Below are 16,802 nucleotides of genomic sequence, written 5' to 3'. Positions count from 1 at the left end.
CACCCTTTCCCTTGCCTGAAAGCCCCCGTAGCCTGAAAGCCTCTCCCCTTTTCTTTCTTCCTTCTCTCTCGCCACCCCCCACCCCAGTTTTCAGTTTTCCCTCCTCTGTCTCTGACAGCCTCTACCCTGGAAAACTATGGGCCAGTTGTGCAGTGGGGAATCTCATTTCCCCCGTGTCCATTTCTCCACACTATTTCCTCTTTTTCTACTTTCTTCTTTCCTTCATATCCACAACCAACCTACCTTTTCTCTGACCTCCCCATCTTCAGCTATATTTTATTATTTATTTGCTTCATGTATATCAAGCTATGGGAATCTCACCCACTTCCCTCCCTCACACACAGGATATTTCCTTTTCTTCTTTCTTGCTGAGCAGCCCCTATGTCTATTTTCTTCTGTTGTTTTGGTCTGTGGCTGTCCCACCCAGTCACATTATTATATATTTAGATGCTGGCCCAGCCCAGGGAACTGAGGGAAGAGACAAAATCACCTTCTTAACATAGTTCTGAAATGGTGCGTGAGAGGCTTTTGAAAGTTCAAAATAAAATATTTTATTTACCTTGGAAGGGGAAAACAGGTCAGGTAGAATCAGGGGTTGGATATATGAGGTGAACAGATGATAAAAACTGAGGTTAACTTTGTAATCATGTAGACTCAAGATAATTTGTTGCCAATAAGTAGATGTATTTATTTTTCAACAAGGTCTTTGAAACTTAGAGGCTTTTTTTCCAGTGTCTGCTTAAACATTCAAGTATAGGTACCTGAGTTTCACTGGCTCTTAAAGTTTAGAAGGCTGAGACACTCAACCAAGTTCCCAAAACGTTTCTCAATACGTTTCTCAATGGATCACTCCTCTTCCCCCAGCTTCCCAATTTAGGCAGGCATGTTTTAGGGGTGCAGGGGGTGGGTGGGAGTGGGACCAGTCAGGGTTAACATACAGAGTTCTGCAGACTTGAGGGATTCCAGTTTTAAAGAGAAATATTAGTTTTAACACACCTACCCTCCTAATGTGGAGCTTCTGTGGAATAGTAGCAAACCAAGTGCTGAAGAGGACACCCAAAATTATTATCTCAAACCATCCTGTAAAAAAAAACCCCTGAGACCCTGGAGAGCCATTGTCATTCTGAATAGACCTGGGGGTGGGGGGGATGGGGAGAAGCTTGCAATGCTCAGCCATTTCATGTTCGTCCCCTGGGTCCTAGACTCAGACCATTTATATTTGTAGTATATGGTTTGGGGGGGGGTTGGGACTAACCACAGTTAAAATATAGAGTTCAGCAAACTCAAGGAACTTCAGTTTTGCAGAGAAATAGTTTTAATACACGCCCCCTCCCAATGTGGGGGTCCAATGGAATAGCTGCTATAATATATTTAATTGTGCTTGTCTGTGTCCTTTATAAAGTTTATATCTCTGCTACTTGGCATTACATTTTATGACACGCATGGTCCAGCCCGATAAAGTCCCATTTATGTCACATTTGGCCCTCATAACAAATGAGTTCGACACCATGCTCTAAACATTTGATGTTCCTGCCTTTTGTGGGGTGGTTGATGTTGAACACTAGCAAGTAGCTGGGCCTGGGTGTGTCATGTAGCAAAACCAAAACAAAGGGAAAGAACAAACTTCAGCCCAGAAACACTAGGTAACCAAGAAAGTGGACAAAAGGCCTAATAAAAGAATAAATAATAATGGATGACATAAGATAAGTTAACCAAGCTTTAATATAATACAAGTAGTATGGTGTGTCATGCAAGTCATATGGTATTAAGTTGCCTGATGGCTGCAGCCAGGTCTGCCCCCATGAGTCTTTCCTCAAAGGCCAAAAGAGACTGGGAAATGGCCCTTTTCCTGACAGAAAACAAGGCTTGACAATACTGCTGTAGTTACCTAGCGACAACCACTGAAGACACCTGTTTATTAAAGGTACCAGCAACCCTTTTTTATGGGGGGGGGGTTAGCCCCCATTTTTTTGTTTTTTAAGATTTCAGATTTTTCTGCAAACCTGGGCTGTTTTTCAGGTTTGTAGAAAGATCTGTCTTGTACGTTCATGCCTCTAGGCTCTGGATTTTAGTGTCTTCAGATTTGGCCAGGTTGAGCATTAGATATATTGATGCTGAGAATATAAAACAACAAGCCATTATAAAACAAACTGTTGGATATAAACAGCATAAAAGCTATGTGTAAAACAAAAGCTATGTGTAAAACAGAGTTCAGACTAGAGGCAGACCATTTATAAAAGCTGGTAAGATAAAATCCCTAATTAAAAACCCAGGTTAAAAAAAATGTGTTACAGCCTGATACCTAAACCCCCCCTAGTAATATAGATGCCAATTGAGTCTAAAAGAAGAGGGCATTCTTAAGGTGAGGTGCTGCCAAAGGAGATGTCCTGTGAGGACAGACACAGAGAGCAGAGCTTGAGAAACAGATCTTAATAAGCAAGCTGGGTGGTATTGGAGGAGATAGTCCTTTCAGGTACCCTGGTCCCAAGCTATTTAGGTAAGTACTTCCCAAGCTGTTTAGGGCCTTACAGGTAAGAACCAGCACTTTGAATTGTCTTGCTCCTGGAAAGAGATTGGTAGTAAGTGCAAATATTTCAGTGGGGCAGCCCCACTTAGAGCACATTACAGTAATCTAATTTGGATGTGATCAGAGCATGGATCACCATGACCAGGTCATGCTTTTTGAGGAATGGATGTAGCTGGTGTACTAGCCAAAGCTGATAAGACATTACATATCACAGAGGGAGACCTGAGCCCTCAATTATGATCTATGGGTCAGGATACCGTAATTCCCCCACACTACGAACCTGCTCCTTCAAAGGGAGTACAACCCCCTCCAGGACAGGAATTCGCAATCACCAAGCAGCTTCTCCATTGATCAACAGTGCCTCAGTCTTGTCTAGATTGAGCTTCAGTTTTTTGGCTCTCATCTGTTGTATTCTCCAGGCAGCTATTTAGGACTGACCCACAGACCCACCTGATTTGGCTGTTAGGGAGAAATAAAGCTGGACATCGTCTTCATATAGGTGACATCTAACTCCAAATCTCTGGATGACCTGTGTCAACAGTTTCATATATAGCATTTTTTTTTCTTTTTGATTGTGTTAGAAGCAGAGGTAGAGGCAAGAAATCCACATATACAGACAACGACGACTCAGAGTCTGAAGAGAAGATAACAAACAAAAAAGCAAATGGTGAGCTTTGTTAAATTTATTTCTTGGTGGTGATACTTGTTTAATACCTTTATTCATTTAGTTATTGTCCGACATCCCCCCCTTTTTTTTTTACCAGCTGAAGCTAAAAAAACACAGCGAGGAGCAAGAAAAAGAAAAGGTATGAGACCCAGCATCAAAATTTATATTTAAATCAGTGGGTTTATGTTAGAATTGCACCATGAGACCCTTATGAAACACCACGGTAGTCTTCCACCCCAAAAAGGTAATAGTATTGTGGTGATGTTTTTGATAATTATGCATCTGAATACTTTGCAAGTAATTGTAATTTTTATATTAGATTAAGTGCTTTCATTGTCTGTTCAGAACAGTGTTTCCCACAGTGGACAGTACTGCCCACGGGGGGGGGGGGTTACCTAGGGGGATGCAAAGGGCTGGCAGGCAGGGAGCTGAAGGTGGGCCCCTTCAGATGCATTGTTCACTTGTAATTGACCAGGCTATGTACTCCCAAGTTTCTGTTGCTGCACAGTGGTGAAATCTGGTGGAAACTGTCAGAATTTTTAGTAAATATGCCACCAGAGCTCTAGTCAGACCAGTATATCGCATTTTGAGAAACTTTCAGCACCATGTATGTTTTTTTGTCTTTGTCATTTTTCAAGTTTTTGCTGATAATTATGGTATTTATTTCCCCGTGTCCTTGGTTACTGAACCTGTTGATGAAGTGTTCTTCATCCAATATTAATATTTCTAGGTTACATTAGGATTTAAAATTTCGCAATGACTTTTGAAAAAGGGAAAAATTATTTTAAGGCAAAGGTTTAGAGGTAGAAGGAAAAATTTGGGTAACAGGGAAAACAGGGCATACATAATTTCTGGTGATAAGGATAAAATTATGGTAAATATAAATATTGGGGGGAAATTTGGGTGTCTTTTTGGCAAGAGTTTTTTTTTGAAGCGAAACCTTTATAAAGAGAATATCACAGTCTTTATTACGAACTGTTGTAATGAAATGAAAGAAAAAAGTAATAAAAGTATTAAAAGGAGAAAGTAAATTAAAATAAACTTTATTCCTTTAACTTCAAGCCAGTATTTCCCTTATTTCTGTTTTCTAGGACCTTTTATGTATACAATTTACTTCTGTCAAACATTTTAATGAATTATCCAGTATCCGTTGTTAATTTTTTGTATTTTCAGACACAGAGACCCTGCTACGGCGGGGAGGGCGGGGTAAAACTCTGATAAATAATATTCCCAGTCAAGCTAGGGTTGCCAAATCCGAAAATGCTGTCGTCGGGGGAGCGTCCTGCTTCTCCGGGAGTTGGTCCGGGATGTGCGCGCGCGCGCCGCGGAGCGTCACCGGAAGTGACGTCGCACGCTGGGGCGGGGCCACGTCATTTGAGGGGAAAACAAAGAGTTTTCCCCTCAAATTTCCCCGGGCCCCGATTCCCCAGCGTCGGGAAACGGAGCCTCCGGGGCGGGGTATTTCCGCCCTACCGGGGGAGTTGGCAGACCTAAGTCAAGCATTAGTCTGTGGGTGAATGAACTTTATAAAACTTTTTCAGTGCACTACAGAAGAATGCTTTCTTGGAAGTAAGTCCCACTAAATAGACCTGAGATAATAGCTCCTGTCAAAGCTATTATGCATATGTGCAGTGTCTAGGAAATAAAGGCAATGTGTTCTCTACCCAGCCTGGATCAGCTTTTTACCATAGTCAGTCATCGGGTAAGTCTCAGGACACTACAGGGTTTCAACAAAAGAAATTATGGCCTGAGGCTAGGAGCTAGCTAGCTCTGTTTAATGTGTATCAATTTAGTACATTGATTTTCCAAAAATATACCTATTTTTTTCCCAGTCCTTATCTCTCCCTTATAATAACTGAATAGTGGGCACCAACGTTCTAAATTTGGCCCCTTTAGTGTTAGGCCGGAAGAACTGCCACTCAGAAGACACTGGCTGGGTTGACTGGCTGCTTTGTGCAGTCCCGCCCAGCGTTCCAAGGTCATTTGCATATGGAAGCTGATTGGACTTCACTCCATTCCACACCTCAAACTCACCCCCCCCTGCAAGGCAGTTGGAATTTTCAGTTGCATAACATACCTCATAGGGGAGAGGAGAATGATGTCAGCTGCTTTGGTTACCACTGCAGGGAAAGACTGCCCTTTCCCTAGGCAGAGGCTGTGGGTTTTTTTTTGTAAAACTTAAGACAGACAGGCAGATAAAGGTTGGCTGATGGTTGCCAGGAAAGGACATAGGGTTGCCAACTCCAGGTTGGAAACTTCCAGGATATTTTAGGGATGAAGCCTGCTGAGGGTGGGGTCTGAGGAGGAGGAGGAGGGGGACCTCAGACAGATACAATGCCATACTGCCCACACTCCAGACAAGCTGTTGCCAGTCTCCAGGTGACAGCTGGAGAGATCTTAAAGCTTTGGTGCTAATTCAAAGTGTTGCAATTTATTGTCAGAGTAGTGTTTTGGAAAATCTTTAGGAATTGTTTGGTGGATTTACGGTGGGGCTCCTGGGGAACTATTGTTGCCAATCTGCTGGAGTGGCCGCGGGGGGGTCTGGAGTCGGGCGGCCGCTGGCGGGGGACGCAGTCGCCCGGGCCGAGATTGGGGGGGCAAGGCGGGCGACAGAAGGCCGATGCCTCCGTCGCCCGGCCCTCTACAGAATCCACCCCCCAAACCTCCAGGTATTTCCCTCCTTAGAGCTGGCAACCCTACATTCCCCTCAGTGCCTGTTGGTAGGCAACTAAGCTTGGTCCTGTCACCTACTTTGGCCTTTGGGAGAAAACACATTGGGGCCAGTCCTAATAGGGTTGCTAACTCCAGATGGGAAATTCCTGGAGATTTGAGGGATGGAGCCTGAAGAGGGTGAGGTTTGAGGAGGGGTGGGACCTCAGACAGGTACACTGCCATAGACTCCACCCTCCAAACCAGTCAGTCCCACATAGGGAACCATTGTTGCCAATCTCCAGGTGAGGGCTGGAGAGCACTCAGAATTACAACTGCTCTGCAGAAGGGAGGGCAGAAGTCAGCTGAAGTCAAAGGGGCAGATAATGGTAGGTTGATGGTTTGCTGGGAAGGAGATGGGGTTGCCAACTACATGCTGACAAATTCCTGAGGATTTGAGGGGTGGAGCCTGGAGAGGGTGGGGTTTGCAGAGGGGTGGGACCTCAGACAGGTAGAATGCCATAGACTACACCCTCCAAACCAGCCATTTTGTCCTGGGTAACAATTGCTGCCAATCTCCAGGTGAGGGCTACAGATCACTCACAATTACAACTGCTCTTCAGGTAGCAGAGATCAGTTCCTCTGGAGAAAACAGTGGACTCTGTCATTATACCCTGCTGAGGTCACCACAGCAAATTGACACTGTTTGCCCAAAGCCAGAGCACTGCCCCAGAGCCTCTTTCTAGATCTCGTTGTATTGCTTTCACAACGGGCTTTACTGCTAGTATGTACATATAATTTGTTATCTGATTACCAGAATTTTTATTACCACCCTAAATTTCCCCTCAGTTACCCAATTAAGATGCAAAATAACATTGAGCTGAAGCCAAAGCTTAAGAAACCGTACTAAGAATTTTGGTTACAGAAGCAAATTTCTGTTTGCTATCCAGCACTATGGACAGTGGTTAGGAGGCTCCTTGTTGCATACCTAACATCATGTTTGGCAGAATGTGGTTTTACTGTGGTCATCTAGCTTCTCTCCAAAAAACTGAATCCAGTTTACTAAACATGGTGATTTAAGACTCTCGCTAAGTGTCTTTAAACCAGACATCGGGAAATCAGTATCACTTTATCAAGCCCATCCATTGCATTAAGAGTTTATGAACAGTAAAGTAGTTACTAAATGTGGTCTCTAATAACTATCAGATTTTGTTGAATAAACTCAGCTAAAAAGCTTTAATTGGATTTTGCAATTAATTTTTACCATTTTAAATTTAAGTTTTGTTATCTTCCTTAGTGGGTCATGCAAGCGGCTGTTCTGAATAATGCTTTTATAAGGGGTAGGATAGGGGGCACTGGGAATGAGCGTCAAGAACCAAAGATACAGTGACCTCTTTGGTAGAACTGACCACCTCTGTTCTTACCCAGTCTTATGGTGTATTGTTTCAGTGTGCACAGTAGTAGTATGTATGCTTTGAATGCAGAATATCTCATGTTCAGTCTTATGTATCTTCTCTCTAAGTAGGATGTGGGGTAGCAAGCCTGGCAAAAGCTTCAGCCAGAGGCTCTGGAGACCTCTGCTGGTCATGAGGTTCTGCATTCAGTCTCTTGACCTCCAGTTAAAGGCATTTGGGTATCGAGAATTAGAAAGACCTTTCTCTGCCTGAGACCCTGGGATGTCCCTTTCTGCAGAGCAGACAATACTGAACTAGCAGGGTGTCACAACATCAGGGTGCCCCCACAATGTCTATTGGCTGAGATACTTATGAAATAAAAAGAATTTAAATGTATCCAACTGGAAAAATATCTTTTTGGTAGCATAAATTTGTGGCACTGGAATAAAAGTTGAACCTGGTTTCTGGACCAGAGGTGGGTGGGGCTGAGAGAACTCTGACACAAACTGCTCTTTTTCAAGGACAGCTGTGCCAGAGCTTGTGACTGACCCAAGGTCACATCAGCAGGTGCAAGTGGAAGAGTGGGGAATCAAACCCGGTTCTCCCAGAGTAGAGTCCGCACACTTAACCACTACACCAAACTTTACAAAAGATAAACATACATAAAAACATAGAACTAGGGGAAAGGAGTATATAATGAGACAAAGACAAAAACAATAGACCTAACTAACTAGCCTTTAGACACAGACCCTGAATGGCTTACAGCTCCACAGCAGATGTCTTGAGTAGCAGTCTTCCCAATAGCAATGATGCAAGAGTGGAAGTCTTGAAGGACTTGAAGATCCTCCTTCAGTTTCACATGCTCTTCCTGAGGTGCTGTGTTCTGGCTTCTTCACTCTTGCCCTATATGGTAGCTCAGTTGTCAGTTCCCTAACTGCATGACCAATCAGAATGATCAATCAGTTGATCTAACTGATCAGAGCTGAATCTAGATCCTCAGCTGTCAAACTGACATTTGAGCTATAAATGGCTGTCAACCAATTACCTTGACAGTTCCCAGCTGCTAGTTATCATACTGAAAGGCAACTACCTACAGGTGCTTGTTAGGTAAAGCACTTAATGACATGGATAACGATCCAGAAAGTACTTACAGAATGACAATTCCAAGGTGAATGCAGACACTTACATACTGGGGACTCACTTTCATGACACAGGGCTGTTTATGTGAAGCCCTACCAACATATGGATGCATGTCGTGGCTTTTCATTAGGAGCCTTGACCTACTGTCCCATCATACTTTATGCTGTAGGTGTGGCGAAAGCATTTGTGGTTCCCCACCACACTTGTAGAGGAGTTTCTATAGACATTGTCTAATTGAACTGAGTGTGGGCCTAAGCTAGGAATAATCACTATCTAATGTTTAACTGGCGTGGATAACTTGAGCAGCAAAACCCATAGTCAAGCTAGGGGCTGATACTTGAGGAACTTTTCAGGTATCCAGAAAAATATGACTTTGTAAATTAACTAAATGGAAAAGGGAAGTAAACAAAAAACCTGACCTGGTGAGGATTAAACATGCTCTCAAACAGATAGAATATTGAGAGTAGCTGAGAATCAGTTAAAGCGGGGGAAAGGGGGTGGAGAGTCTTTTATGAATAAGTTGCAGTGGATGAATTTTAGTTCCTATCTCTTTTGGTTGTACTAAGAATACTGAATGCACGTGTGGCTAAGCACTAACCTGTCTGAATATTTGTAAGCCGTCTCCTTGAAATAATACATTTTAAACTACTTACCTGTTCTGTGGAGCAGAGAGATTACAAAGTGAAACTTCTGCATGAACATATGGACACTTGGTTCTAAGACCTGTTTTCTTGACAGGAGCTTCTTGTGATGTGGAAGACAATGCATTTGCCTCTGCTCTTGGAAAACCAGCTGTTTCTTCAAAGAAGGCAAAGAAAAAAGGTACTGAGGCCACAATCACTTTATTCCTGTTACGTCACTCAAAGTGAAATGCTCACAATACAGCAGTATGTTGTAGATGGAAAGATGAAACATCTGGAACATTTATATCTGCAAGACTACGTAGGAATTCTTATGAAGTAAGCAAAAATGTTAGCATGTGGACAGTGTATAGAATTTATTATGTGCTTCATGTCTCCATGGACTATAAGAGAACATTGTTCTGCGTGCATTGCTAGTGATGTGTTTTCCTCTTCTCCTTTAAGGTGGCACTGCTGTGCAGTCTAATAATACTGAAGCTGAAGATAATCTTAGAGCAACACTGATCGTCTGTCCACTTTCTGTTCTGAGCAACTGGACTGTAAGTTTTGATTTTTAATCATTGTCTTTTCTACTGTAGCTTCTGTAGAGTGCATCTTTGAATAGTGGACCTGCATTATTCTTTCAGTAGAATGCTGTTGAAATGTCTAATCTGGTTCTTCTAGCCTTTGAAATTTAGTAGTTTTCGTTCATTTAGTTGTTTTTTCAGTTTTCATGCAGGAAAAGGCAGTGGATTGGATCCAATAAATTCCTTCCATTAAAGAGTCTTTGAAGGGAGTTACTAGATACAACTGCACTGAAATTACAGGGATAATATCTCTTGTTATGGAGACCAGTGTCCTGAACATGGAATTCACTTGTGTATGAAATAAAGATACCAATAAGCACATCTTCTGGTGGAGGGGCAGAAATTTCAGTTCATTCACCTTGGTGCATAGGTCCACTAATTACCTCAAATAAGCAAAGTAAGGTTTACGAGTATGCTTTCTTGAAGATTGTAGGCCTGATCAAAGAGAAGAATGCTGATTAATTTTGAAACACAGTCTTCCAGCATCTCTAACACAGTCTTCCAGCATCTCTGATTGGTTGTTTTTTTTAAGCTGGTTAAGAAGAGATCATCATCAGCTTTTTGGTATAGACAAAATGATTTGATAACATAACTACAGTACAGATTTAATATTGTATGTTATTACTTCACAAGCCACGGTAACTTCAACATAATTCTCATGACTGTGACATATCTCAGATTTGTCATTTTTACAGAATTTACACAAGAGTGTAGTAGTGTAACATGTTTTAAATTAAGATTCAAGAAAATCCAGATAATTGGGTCAATAGTTGGAACCATACAGGAACCATACCCATGAAAGCTGTCTTGTAAATAAATCCACAAGAGTTATAATCTCAAAGTTACTAGATACCCCCATATGTGTCTATATTGCTTATCCATGTGCCGAGATAGTCTGGGGGGGCGACGACAAAATCCTCCCTTGCTTTGTTTTTGTTTATTTTAAAACATCTGTATCTGATTAGTTCAGCCTTGAGATGCTTTCCAGAAAAATAAACAATAAATATTACTGAAAATACAGCCCTACAAAAATCAATGCATATTGTAAACAGCAGGGTATATAGGTCCATTAATCCTCATTCAACAACTGCAAAAAAGTTTAGTCACTTTATAAAAAGGGTTTTCTATTTCCTTCAAAATGCCATGGGAAACATATACATTTGAACCCCATTGGGGGGAGATCCTTCTGTAACCAGAACAGTGGCAGTAAAGGCCTGTTCCATTAGGTAACAAGCCTAAATACAAGTCAGGATTGTGATTTCCTTGGCCTTTCTCAAGGAATGCCTCCCTCAAAGTTGCAAAAATAAAGTTGGTTAATTGTATTCTCTCCTTATTTTACTGTAGTTTCACCAGTAAGAGGTATGGTTATTTGAAGAAAATCTGCTGTTGGCAATAATTATTGTTAGCTGTCAGTTGGTCATAATTCTCTTCTAAACTTTAATTTCAGGATCAGCTTGAGCAACATATCGATCCAGCCGTTCATCTGAACACTTACGTTTACTATGGTTCAGAGCGCACCAAAGATCCAGCAATCCTTTCAAAACAGGACATTGTGTTAACAACTTACAATGTTTTATCTAGTGACTACAGTGTAAGTAAATACGTTTTGGTAAAAGAGTAGTGCCTGTCATCTTAGAAGGGGGGGAAGGTATATAATTTATAGGAACAATACTTGTGTGTATAAAAGTTCAGTACTTCTAGTACTAATACTTTTTCAAGCCTTTTATGGAAGAGATTTATTACACTAATGTTTTTAAGAAAGTGACATTTCAAGACTATGTAATGTTCAGTTGCTACAATTTCAGTCTAATCCCATGATAAAGATATGGATAATACTTCAGTTATGGAGTCTTGATCTGCTCGACATTAAATTATTCACATGATGTAAAGCGGGGCTTGGAATATACCCTGATGATTTTCCAAATGGGATGTTAAAGGAGTAGTCAAGACATGTGACATTGGCTCATCACAGAAGCCCTGAAAGTTTGTTTTTCAAGATTTCCAGTTGGGCTAACTTGTTCTTTTGTTGTTTACTCTCTCGTGAAAACTCCTGCATTAATTTTTGGGGGGAGGGGCACCTGGAGGTAAAGTTTACCTTGATAAATGTCAGTAAATCATTTAAAACAGATTCATCTGTGTTTCTGGTACAACTTCAGTATAAGGGCCCGTATTATGAGTCAAAAGTGGGTTAAGTTCTTTTCAAATACTTGAAACCTTGTCCATCAAGGAGCAATTGCTTTTTGTTTCTTGGGATATGAGAGCAGTTGCAGTTGTGGGGAAGGGATATGTGGTTTAAACTGAAGAATAACTGGTAGTATACTGTGTGAATATGCTATATAAATTGACTGTAATGTTTTGGTCTATTACTGGCTTACTTCTGTTTGTGAGTGGGATGGGGAAATCCTTGAACCTCTGTATTGTATTGCATCTGAATGTGGGCACTTGCTTTTTAGGATGGAGTGAAGAGTCTAGGCTGTCCTCATCCCCCCCAATGGAAGTACTCATACACTTGCTTTGTAGTGAAGTAGAGATTTGTCCTTTAAGAAAACCCATTATTTATCTACTTTTTAATTTGTTTTGATTTTTGTCTTAAATTGATAGATTTATTTATTTATTTATTTTATTCAATTTATACCCCGCCCTCCCCGCAATGCAGGCTCAGGGTGGCTTACATAAGGGCATACGCCAATAAAAACATATTTAAAACCATTTAAAATCCATATAATACAAAACAATCTTAATAAGTTATTAACTAACTAACTAAAGTGCTCTCGATGTTCACAGATCATCGTTCACAGATGACTGACAGTTGTTAAAATATAGATTTCTGTAGTGTTTCCTTTAAATGCAAATGCAGAGTATATTTAAGCTATCATAATAGCTTTTTGGGTACGTATTAAAATGAAAGTTTGGCTTCTATTTGCATGCATGCATTTTTAGTTTCACTGTACTTGTCTTGAGTGGTCTGTGTTCAAGGAATGCAGAATATTTGATGCAGCTGATTTCCCCTGTTCCTCTTACATTAAATTCACCAAGCTTTTCCTGCAAGAGAGAATAAATGCGGTGTGTGTGTTTGTTCAAAAAATATCAGAATCATTCTTATTTTGTTCCAGGCAAAAAGTAATAGTCCTCTGCACAAATTTAAGTGGCTGAGAGTGGTGTTGGATGAAGGGCACACAATACGAAACCCAAATGCTCAGCAAACTAAGGCTGTGCTAGATCTGGATGCCCAAAGAAGATGGATTTTGACAGGTATATATGCCCTAGGCTGAGCACTGTATCATTTTGTTAACTTGGTGTGGTTACTTCTGCTAGCTAGAGACTACATTTGTAGCACTGGTGCTTGTTTAGCTACAGATGCTGCCTTGGTGGGAAAGAACATCTTTGCTGTTGCTGCCTTATAGTGTGGCCACTATAAACTGGCCACAGTCCTATTCTTACAGTCAGTGTAACTCAGCCAAAAAGGTTATAGATTTATTTATTTTATTCTTCTGAGAACATACTGTTGGGTTTGTTTATTTATTTATTGAAAACATGTATATATTGCCTTTCCACCCAAGTAGAGTCCCCAAGGTGGCAAACATAAAGCATTAAAACATACAGTAAGAACACGCAGACATACAAATGAGGGCCAGTAGGAGTTTACTTGGGGGCATGCCAAATGAAACGAAAAAATCTTCGCCCGCTGATGGAAGACAATGACAGAGATAGACAGGTGAATCTGCCTGGGGAGGGAATTCGAAAGTTTTGGTGCACAACCGATGCAGGGGCACCCAAAGCAAGATCTCCAAATATGACCGGACAGGTAGGTTCATATGGGAGCTGCAGTATGTATAAGCTTAATACCGGCACCTTGAACTGGGCCAGGAAGCAAATTGGGAGCCAGCATAGATGGAACAAGACCGGAGTGATATGGGCTCTGTAACCCACGCCAGCCAACATTTTGGCTGCAGCATTCTTTACCAGCTGTAGCTTCAGACAGTCTTCAAGCGCATTGCATTAATTTAAACTGGATTTACCCAGGCATGCACCACAGTGGCAGGATCTTTCCCACAGGAAGAGCTGCAGCTGAGTCACCAGCCAGAGCTGATGAGAGGCACCCCTGCTATTTCTGCCACCTGCTTATCCATCAGGAGTCCCTGCTCCAGCAGCACCTGCAAGCTACAAACCTACTGCTGTAGGAGGAGAGCAACGTCATCCAGAACAGGAGTTTTATGCATTCCTGGGTCAAACCTTCCCTCCACCAGTAGCACTTCCGTTTTGTCACAATTATGTTTCAGCTTGTTAGCCCTCATCCATTCCAAAACTGCCTCCAGGCACTTGTTCACAGTTTCCAGAGCTTTCCTGGGATCCACTGGAAACATGAGATAGAGCTGAGTGCCATCCACACACTGGTGACAACTCAGCCCAAATCTCTGGGTGACCTCTCCCAGCAGTTTTACATAGATGTTGAAAACTGCGCGGGACAAGACAAAACCTTATGGAACCCCAGAGGCCTGGGGCAGAGCAAGAGTCTCCAGCACCCCAATCTGATACCTACCACCAAGGTGGGACTGAACCACTTCAAAACAGTGCCTCCTAGTCCCGAAAGGCAAGGACTTACGAGGTACATCTGTACCAGACTAAAAGATGCTTCTGTAGCAAAGCTCAGTAGATGCTTAGATAGTTACATTTCATTATAGGAAGGCTTTCTTCATTTCAAAGAGCTGCTGCTTTTAAGCATTCACTTTTGAAATCGGTGAATTAAAATCGTTGAGATCCATTGCCACATTTCCTGCATGTGGTGTTCTAAATATTGATATATTGCCTCATAAGTCTGTGGGTTCCCATCTACCGACCAGCCATTCAACCCTGGCCGTACTTACATCTCTGATTTTATGGGCAACTAATAAATGTTTAAAATATATGAAAGTGGTTTCAGATAGTCTTGTGTGGGAAACGGGATTTTAATATACAGTGGTAATTTTTGAGGTAATTTTAGTGCTGACAATTGTTATAATTCAGAAGGGATTCTGTGGTAAGGTTTAAACCTCATTGGGTGGGTTATTTATTTATTTATTTTTGCTTACTAGCTTTGACTTTGTCATTTTCTGTTAACTGAGCATGGTGTTAATGTGTGTGGTTCTGCCCACCTTTCTTTTTAGGCACACCTATTCAGAATTCCTTGAAGGACTTGTGGTCTCTTCTTTCCTTTTTAAAGCTGAAACCATTTACAGACAGAGAGTGGTGGCACCGAACAATCCAGCGTCCTGTCACTATGGGCGATCAAGGCGGGCTTAAGTATGAAACGCTTTCAGTACCTTTTGGGAAAGCATGGTATCCAAAGAACATTTCAGTTGCCATGAAGAATACAGACTTTAAAATCGTCTGATAAAAGTAGTTCCATTAATGGAGGAAAATGCAACTTTGCCTAGCTTCATTTACAATACTTAGCAATGCAATGAAATATAAAATTTTGTTTAAGTATTAATACAGTCTGTCTCATGGGCACTTCCTTTGTATTGCTAGGCGTTTACAATCCCTGATTAAGAGCATTACTCTTCGAAGAACAAAAACAAGCAAAGTTAAAGGGAAGCCAGTTTTAAAGCTTCCAGAACGTAAAGTATTTATTCAGCATATTACTCTTACAGATGAAGAGAAACAAATCTATCATTCATTGAAGAATGAGAGCACAGCTGCTATTAGCAGGTAAATGGTGCCAACTGTTAAGTGGAGAAAGAAAATTCCATTATGTTGCATTTAATTGTTGTTATAGTCTGACTTACAACAGTATCTAATTGTCTTAGTATATGTGGTTTCAAAAAACTGGAAAGCAGAGTAAAGATATAAAGTTAGAACAACTGAAATATAACACTGAGCACTTGTTTCCAGGGGTCGCAACACTAGGACTGATTCTGCAGAAGCAGTTGTTCCGCCCTCGCTCTGCCGTTTCCCCCAGTTGTACTGCTCAATTTCCCCCTATTTGCTGCGTGGCCTTATTTTGACCTGCATCTCCCCCCTGATTTTCCCTGCATCGTCTTGATCCTTATTGAGGGGAGATGCAGGTCAAAATGCAGCCGTTTCCCCCAGTTGTACTGCTCAATTTCCCCCTATTTGCTGCGTGGCCTTATTTTGACCTGCATCTCCCCCCTGATTTTCCCTGCATCGTCTTGATCCTTATTGAGGGGAGATGCAGGTCAAAATACAGCCATGCAGCAAATAGTGGGAAATTGAGCAGTACAACCAGCGGAAATGGCAGACTGAGGGCAACAACTGCTTTTGCGGAATTGGTCTAGCTGTGCTCGACTGCAATCTGAATTTTAATGCTACTTGATGAAATGTTCATAGTATTACCTTGTACGAGTGACAGAATCAGGATCAGAAATGAGTCTCGGTTTGTGGCAGGCATAACTAGGAAAATAGTGCTACATGTTTGAAAAACTGGCCATCAACCCCAGAATGACTATGGAAGTTACAGTGCCAAAAATGAGGGGAACACCCTGAACCAGGTTATCTTCACGACAGACAACATATAAGAGAGCTTCTAAGCAACTTGTTGATGTGTCTCTACTACCCCAACCTGGCATGGAACATTGCTGGGTGACACACTCTCAGCCTGGCCAACCTCACAGGGCTGCTGTGAGGATAAAGTGGAGAGCAGGGGAACAATGCAGCTTTGGGTCTCCATTAGGGAGAAAGACTGGGTACAGTATTTGTTACAAATCTAATTTTAGTGATATTAAAAAGATTAAATAATTTGTCATGTAGCAAGGTAGTATTTACAAAGGGCTATTAGATCTTAGGAACATAAGAGACGCCAATGTTGGATCAGACCAAAGGCGCATCCAGTCCAACACCCTGTGTCACACAGTGGCCAGAAATACCAGGTGCCATCAGGAGGTCCACCAGTGGGGCCAGGACACTAGAAGCCCTCCCACTGTTGACCCCCCCCAAGCACCAAGAAGACAGCATCACTTGCCCCAGAGCCCCTATCTATACCTTGTGGCTAATAGCCACTGATGGAGCTCTGCTCCATATGCTTATCTAATTCCCTTTTGAAGCCGTCCATGCTTGTAGCCGCCACCACCACCTGTGGCAGTGAATTCCATGTGTTAATCACTCTTTGGGTGAAGAAGTACTTCCTTTTATCCGTTCTAACCCGACCGCTCAGCAATTTCATGGAGTGCCCACGAGTTCTTATATTGTGAGAAAGGGAGAAAAGTACCTCTTTCTCTACCT

General features: G+C 41.8%; 1 protein-coding gene across 1 annotated transcript in view; it reads left to right on the top strand.

Moving 5' to 3' along the window:
- The window catches only part of HLTF (helicase-like transcription factor), a 46,871-nt gene that overhangs the window by 15,028 nt on the left and 15,041 nt on the right, over positions 1-16,802 (top strand). The window contains exons 13-20 of the mRNA XM_015428155.1: positions 3,109-3,194; positions 3,292-3,333; positions 9,116-9,199; positions 9,463-9,557; positions 11,032-11,175; positions 12,698-12,836; positions 14,729-14,864; positions 15,093-15,272. Of these exons, the coding sequence (XP_015283641.1) occupies positions 3,109-3,194; positions 3,292-3,333; positions 9,116-9,199; positions 9,463-9,557; positions 11,032-11,175; positions 12,698-12,836; positions 14,729-14,864; positions 15,093-15,272 (906 nt within the window). The remainder of the gene's footprint in view (positions 1-3,108; positions 3,195-3,291; positions 3,334-9,115; positions 9,200-9,462; positions 9,558-11,031; positions 11,176-12,697; positions 12,837-14,728; positions 14,865-15,092; positions 15,273-16,802) is intronic.

Source organism: Gekko japonicus, unplaced genomic scaffold (genome assembly GCF_001447785.1).
Source record: "Gekko japonicus isolate JY-2015 unplaced genomic scaffold, Gekko_japonicus_V1.1 scaffold1460, whole genome shotgun sequence".
Lineage (NCBI taxonomy): Eukaryota > Metazoa > Chordata > Lepidosauria > Squamata > Gekkonidae > Gekko > Gekko japonicus.
This window is presented reverse-complemented; position numbering and strand designations above follow the sequence as displayed.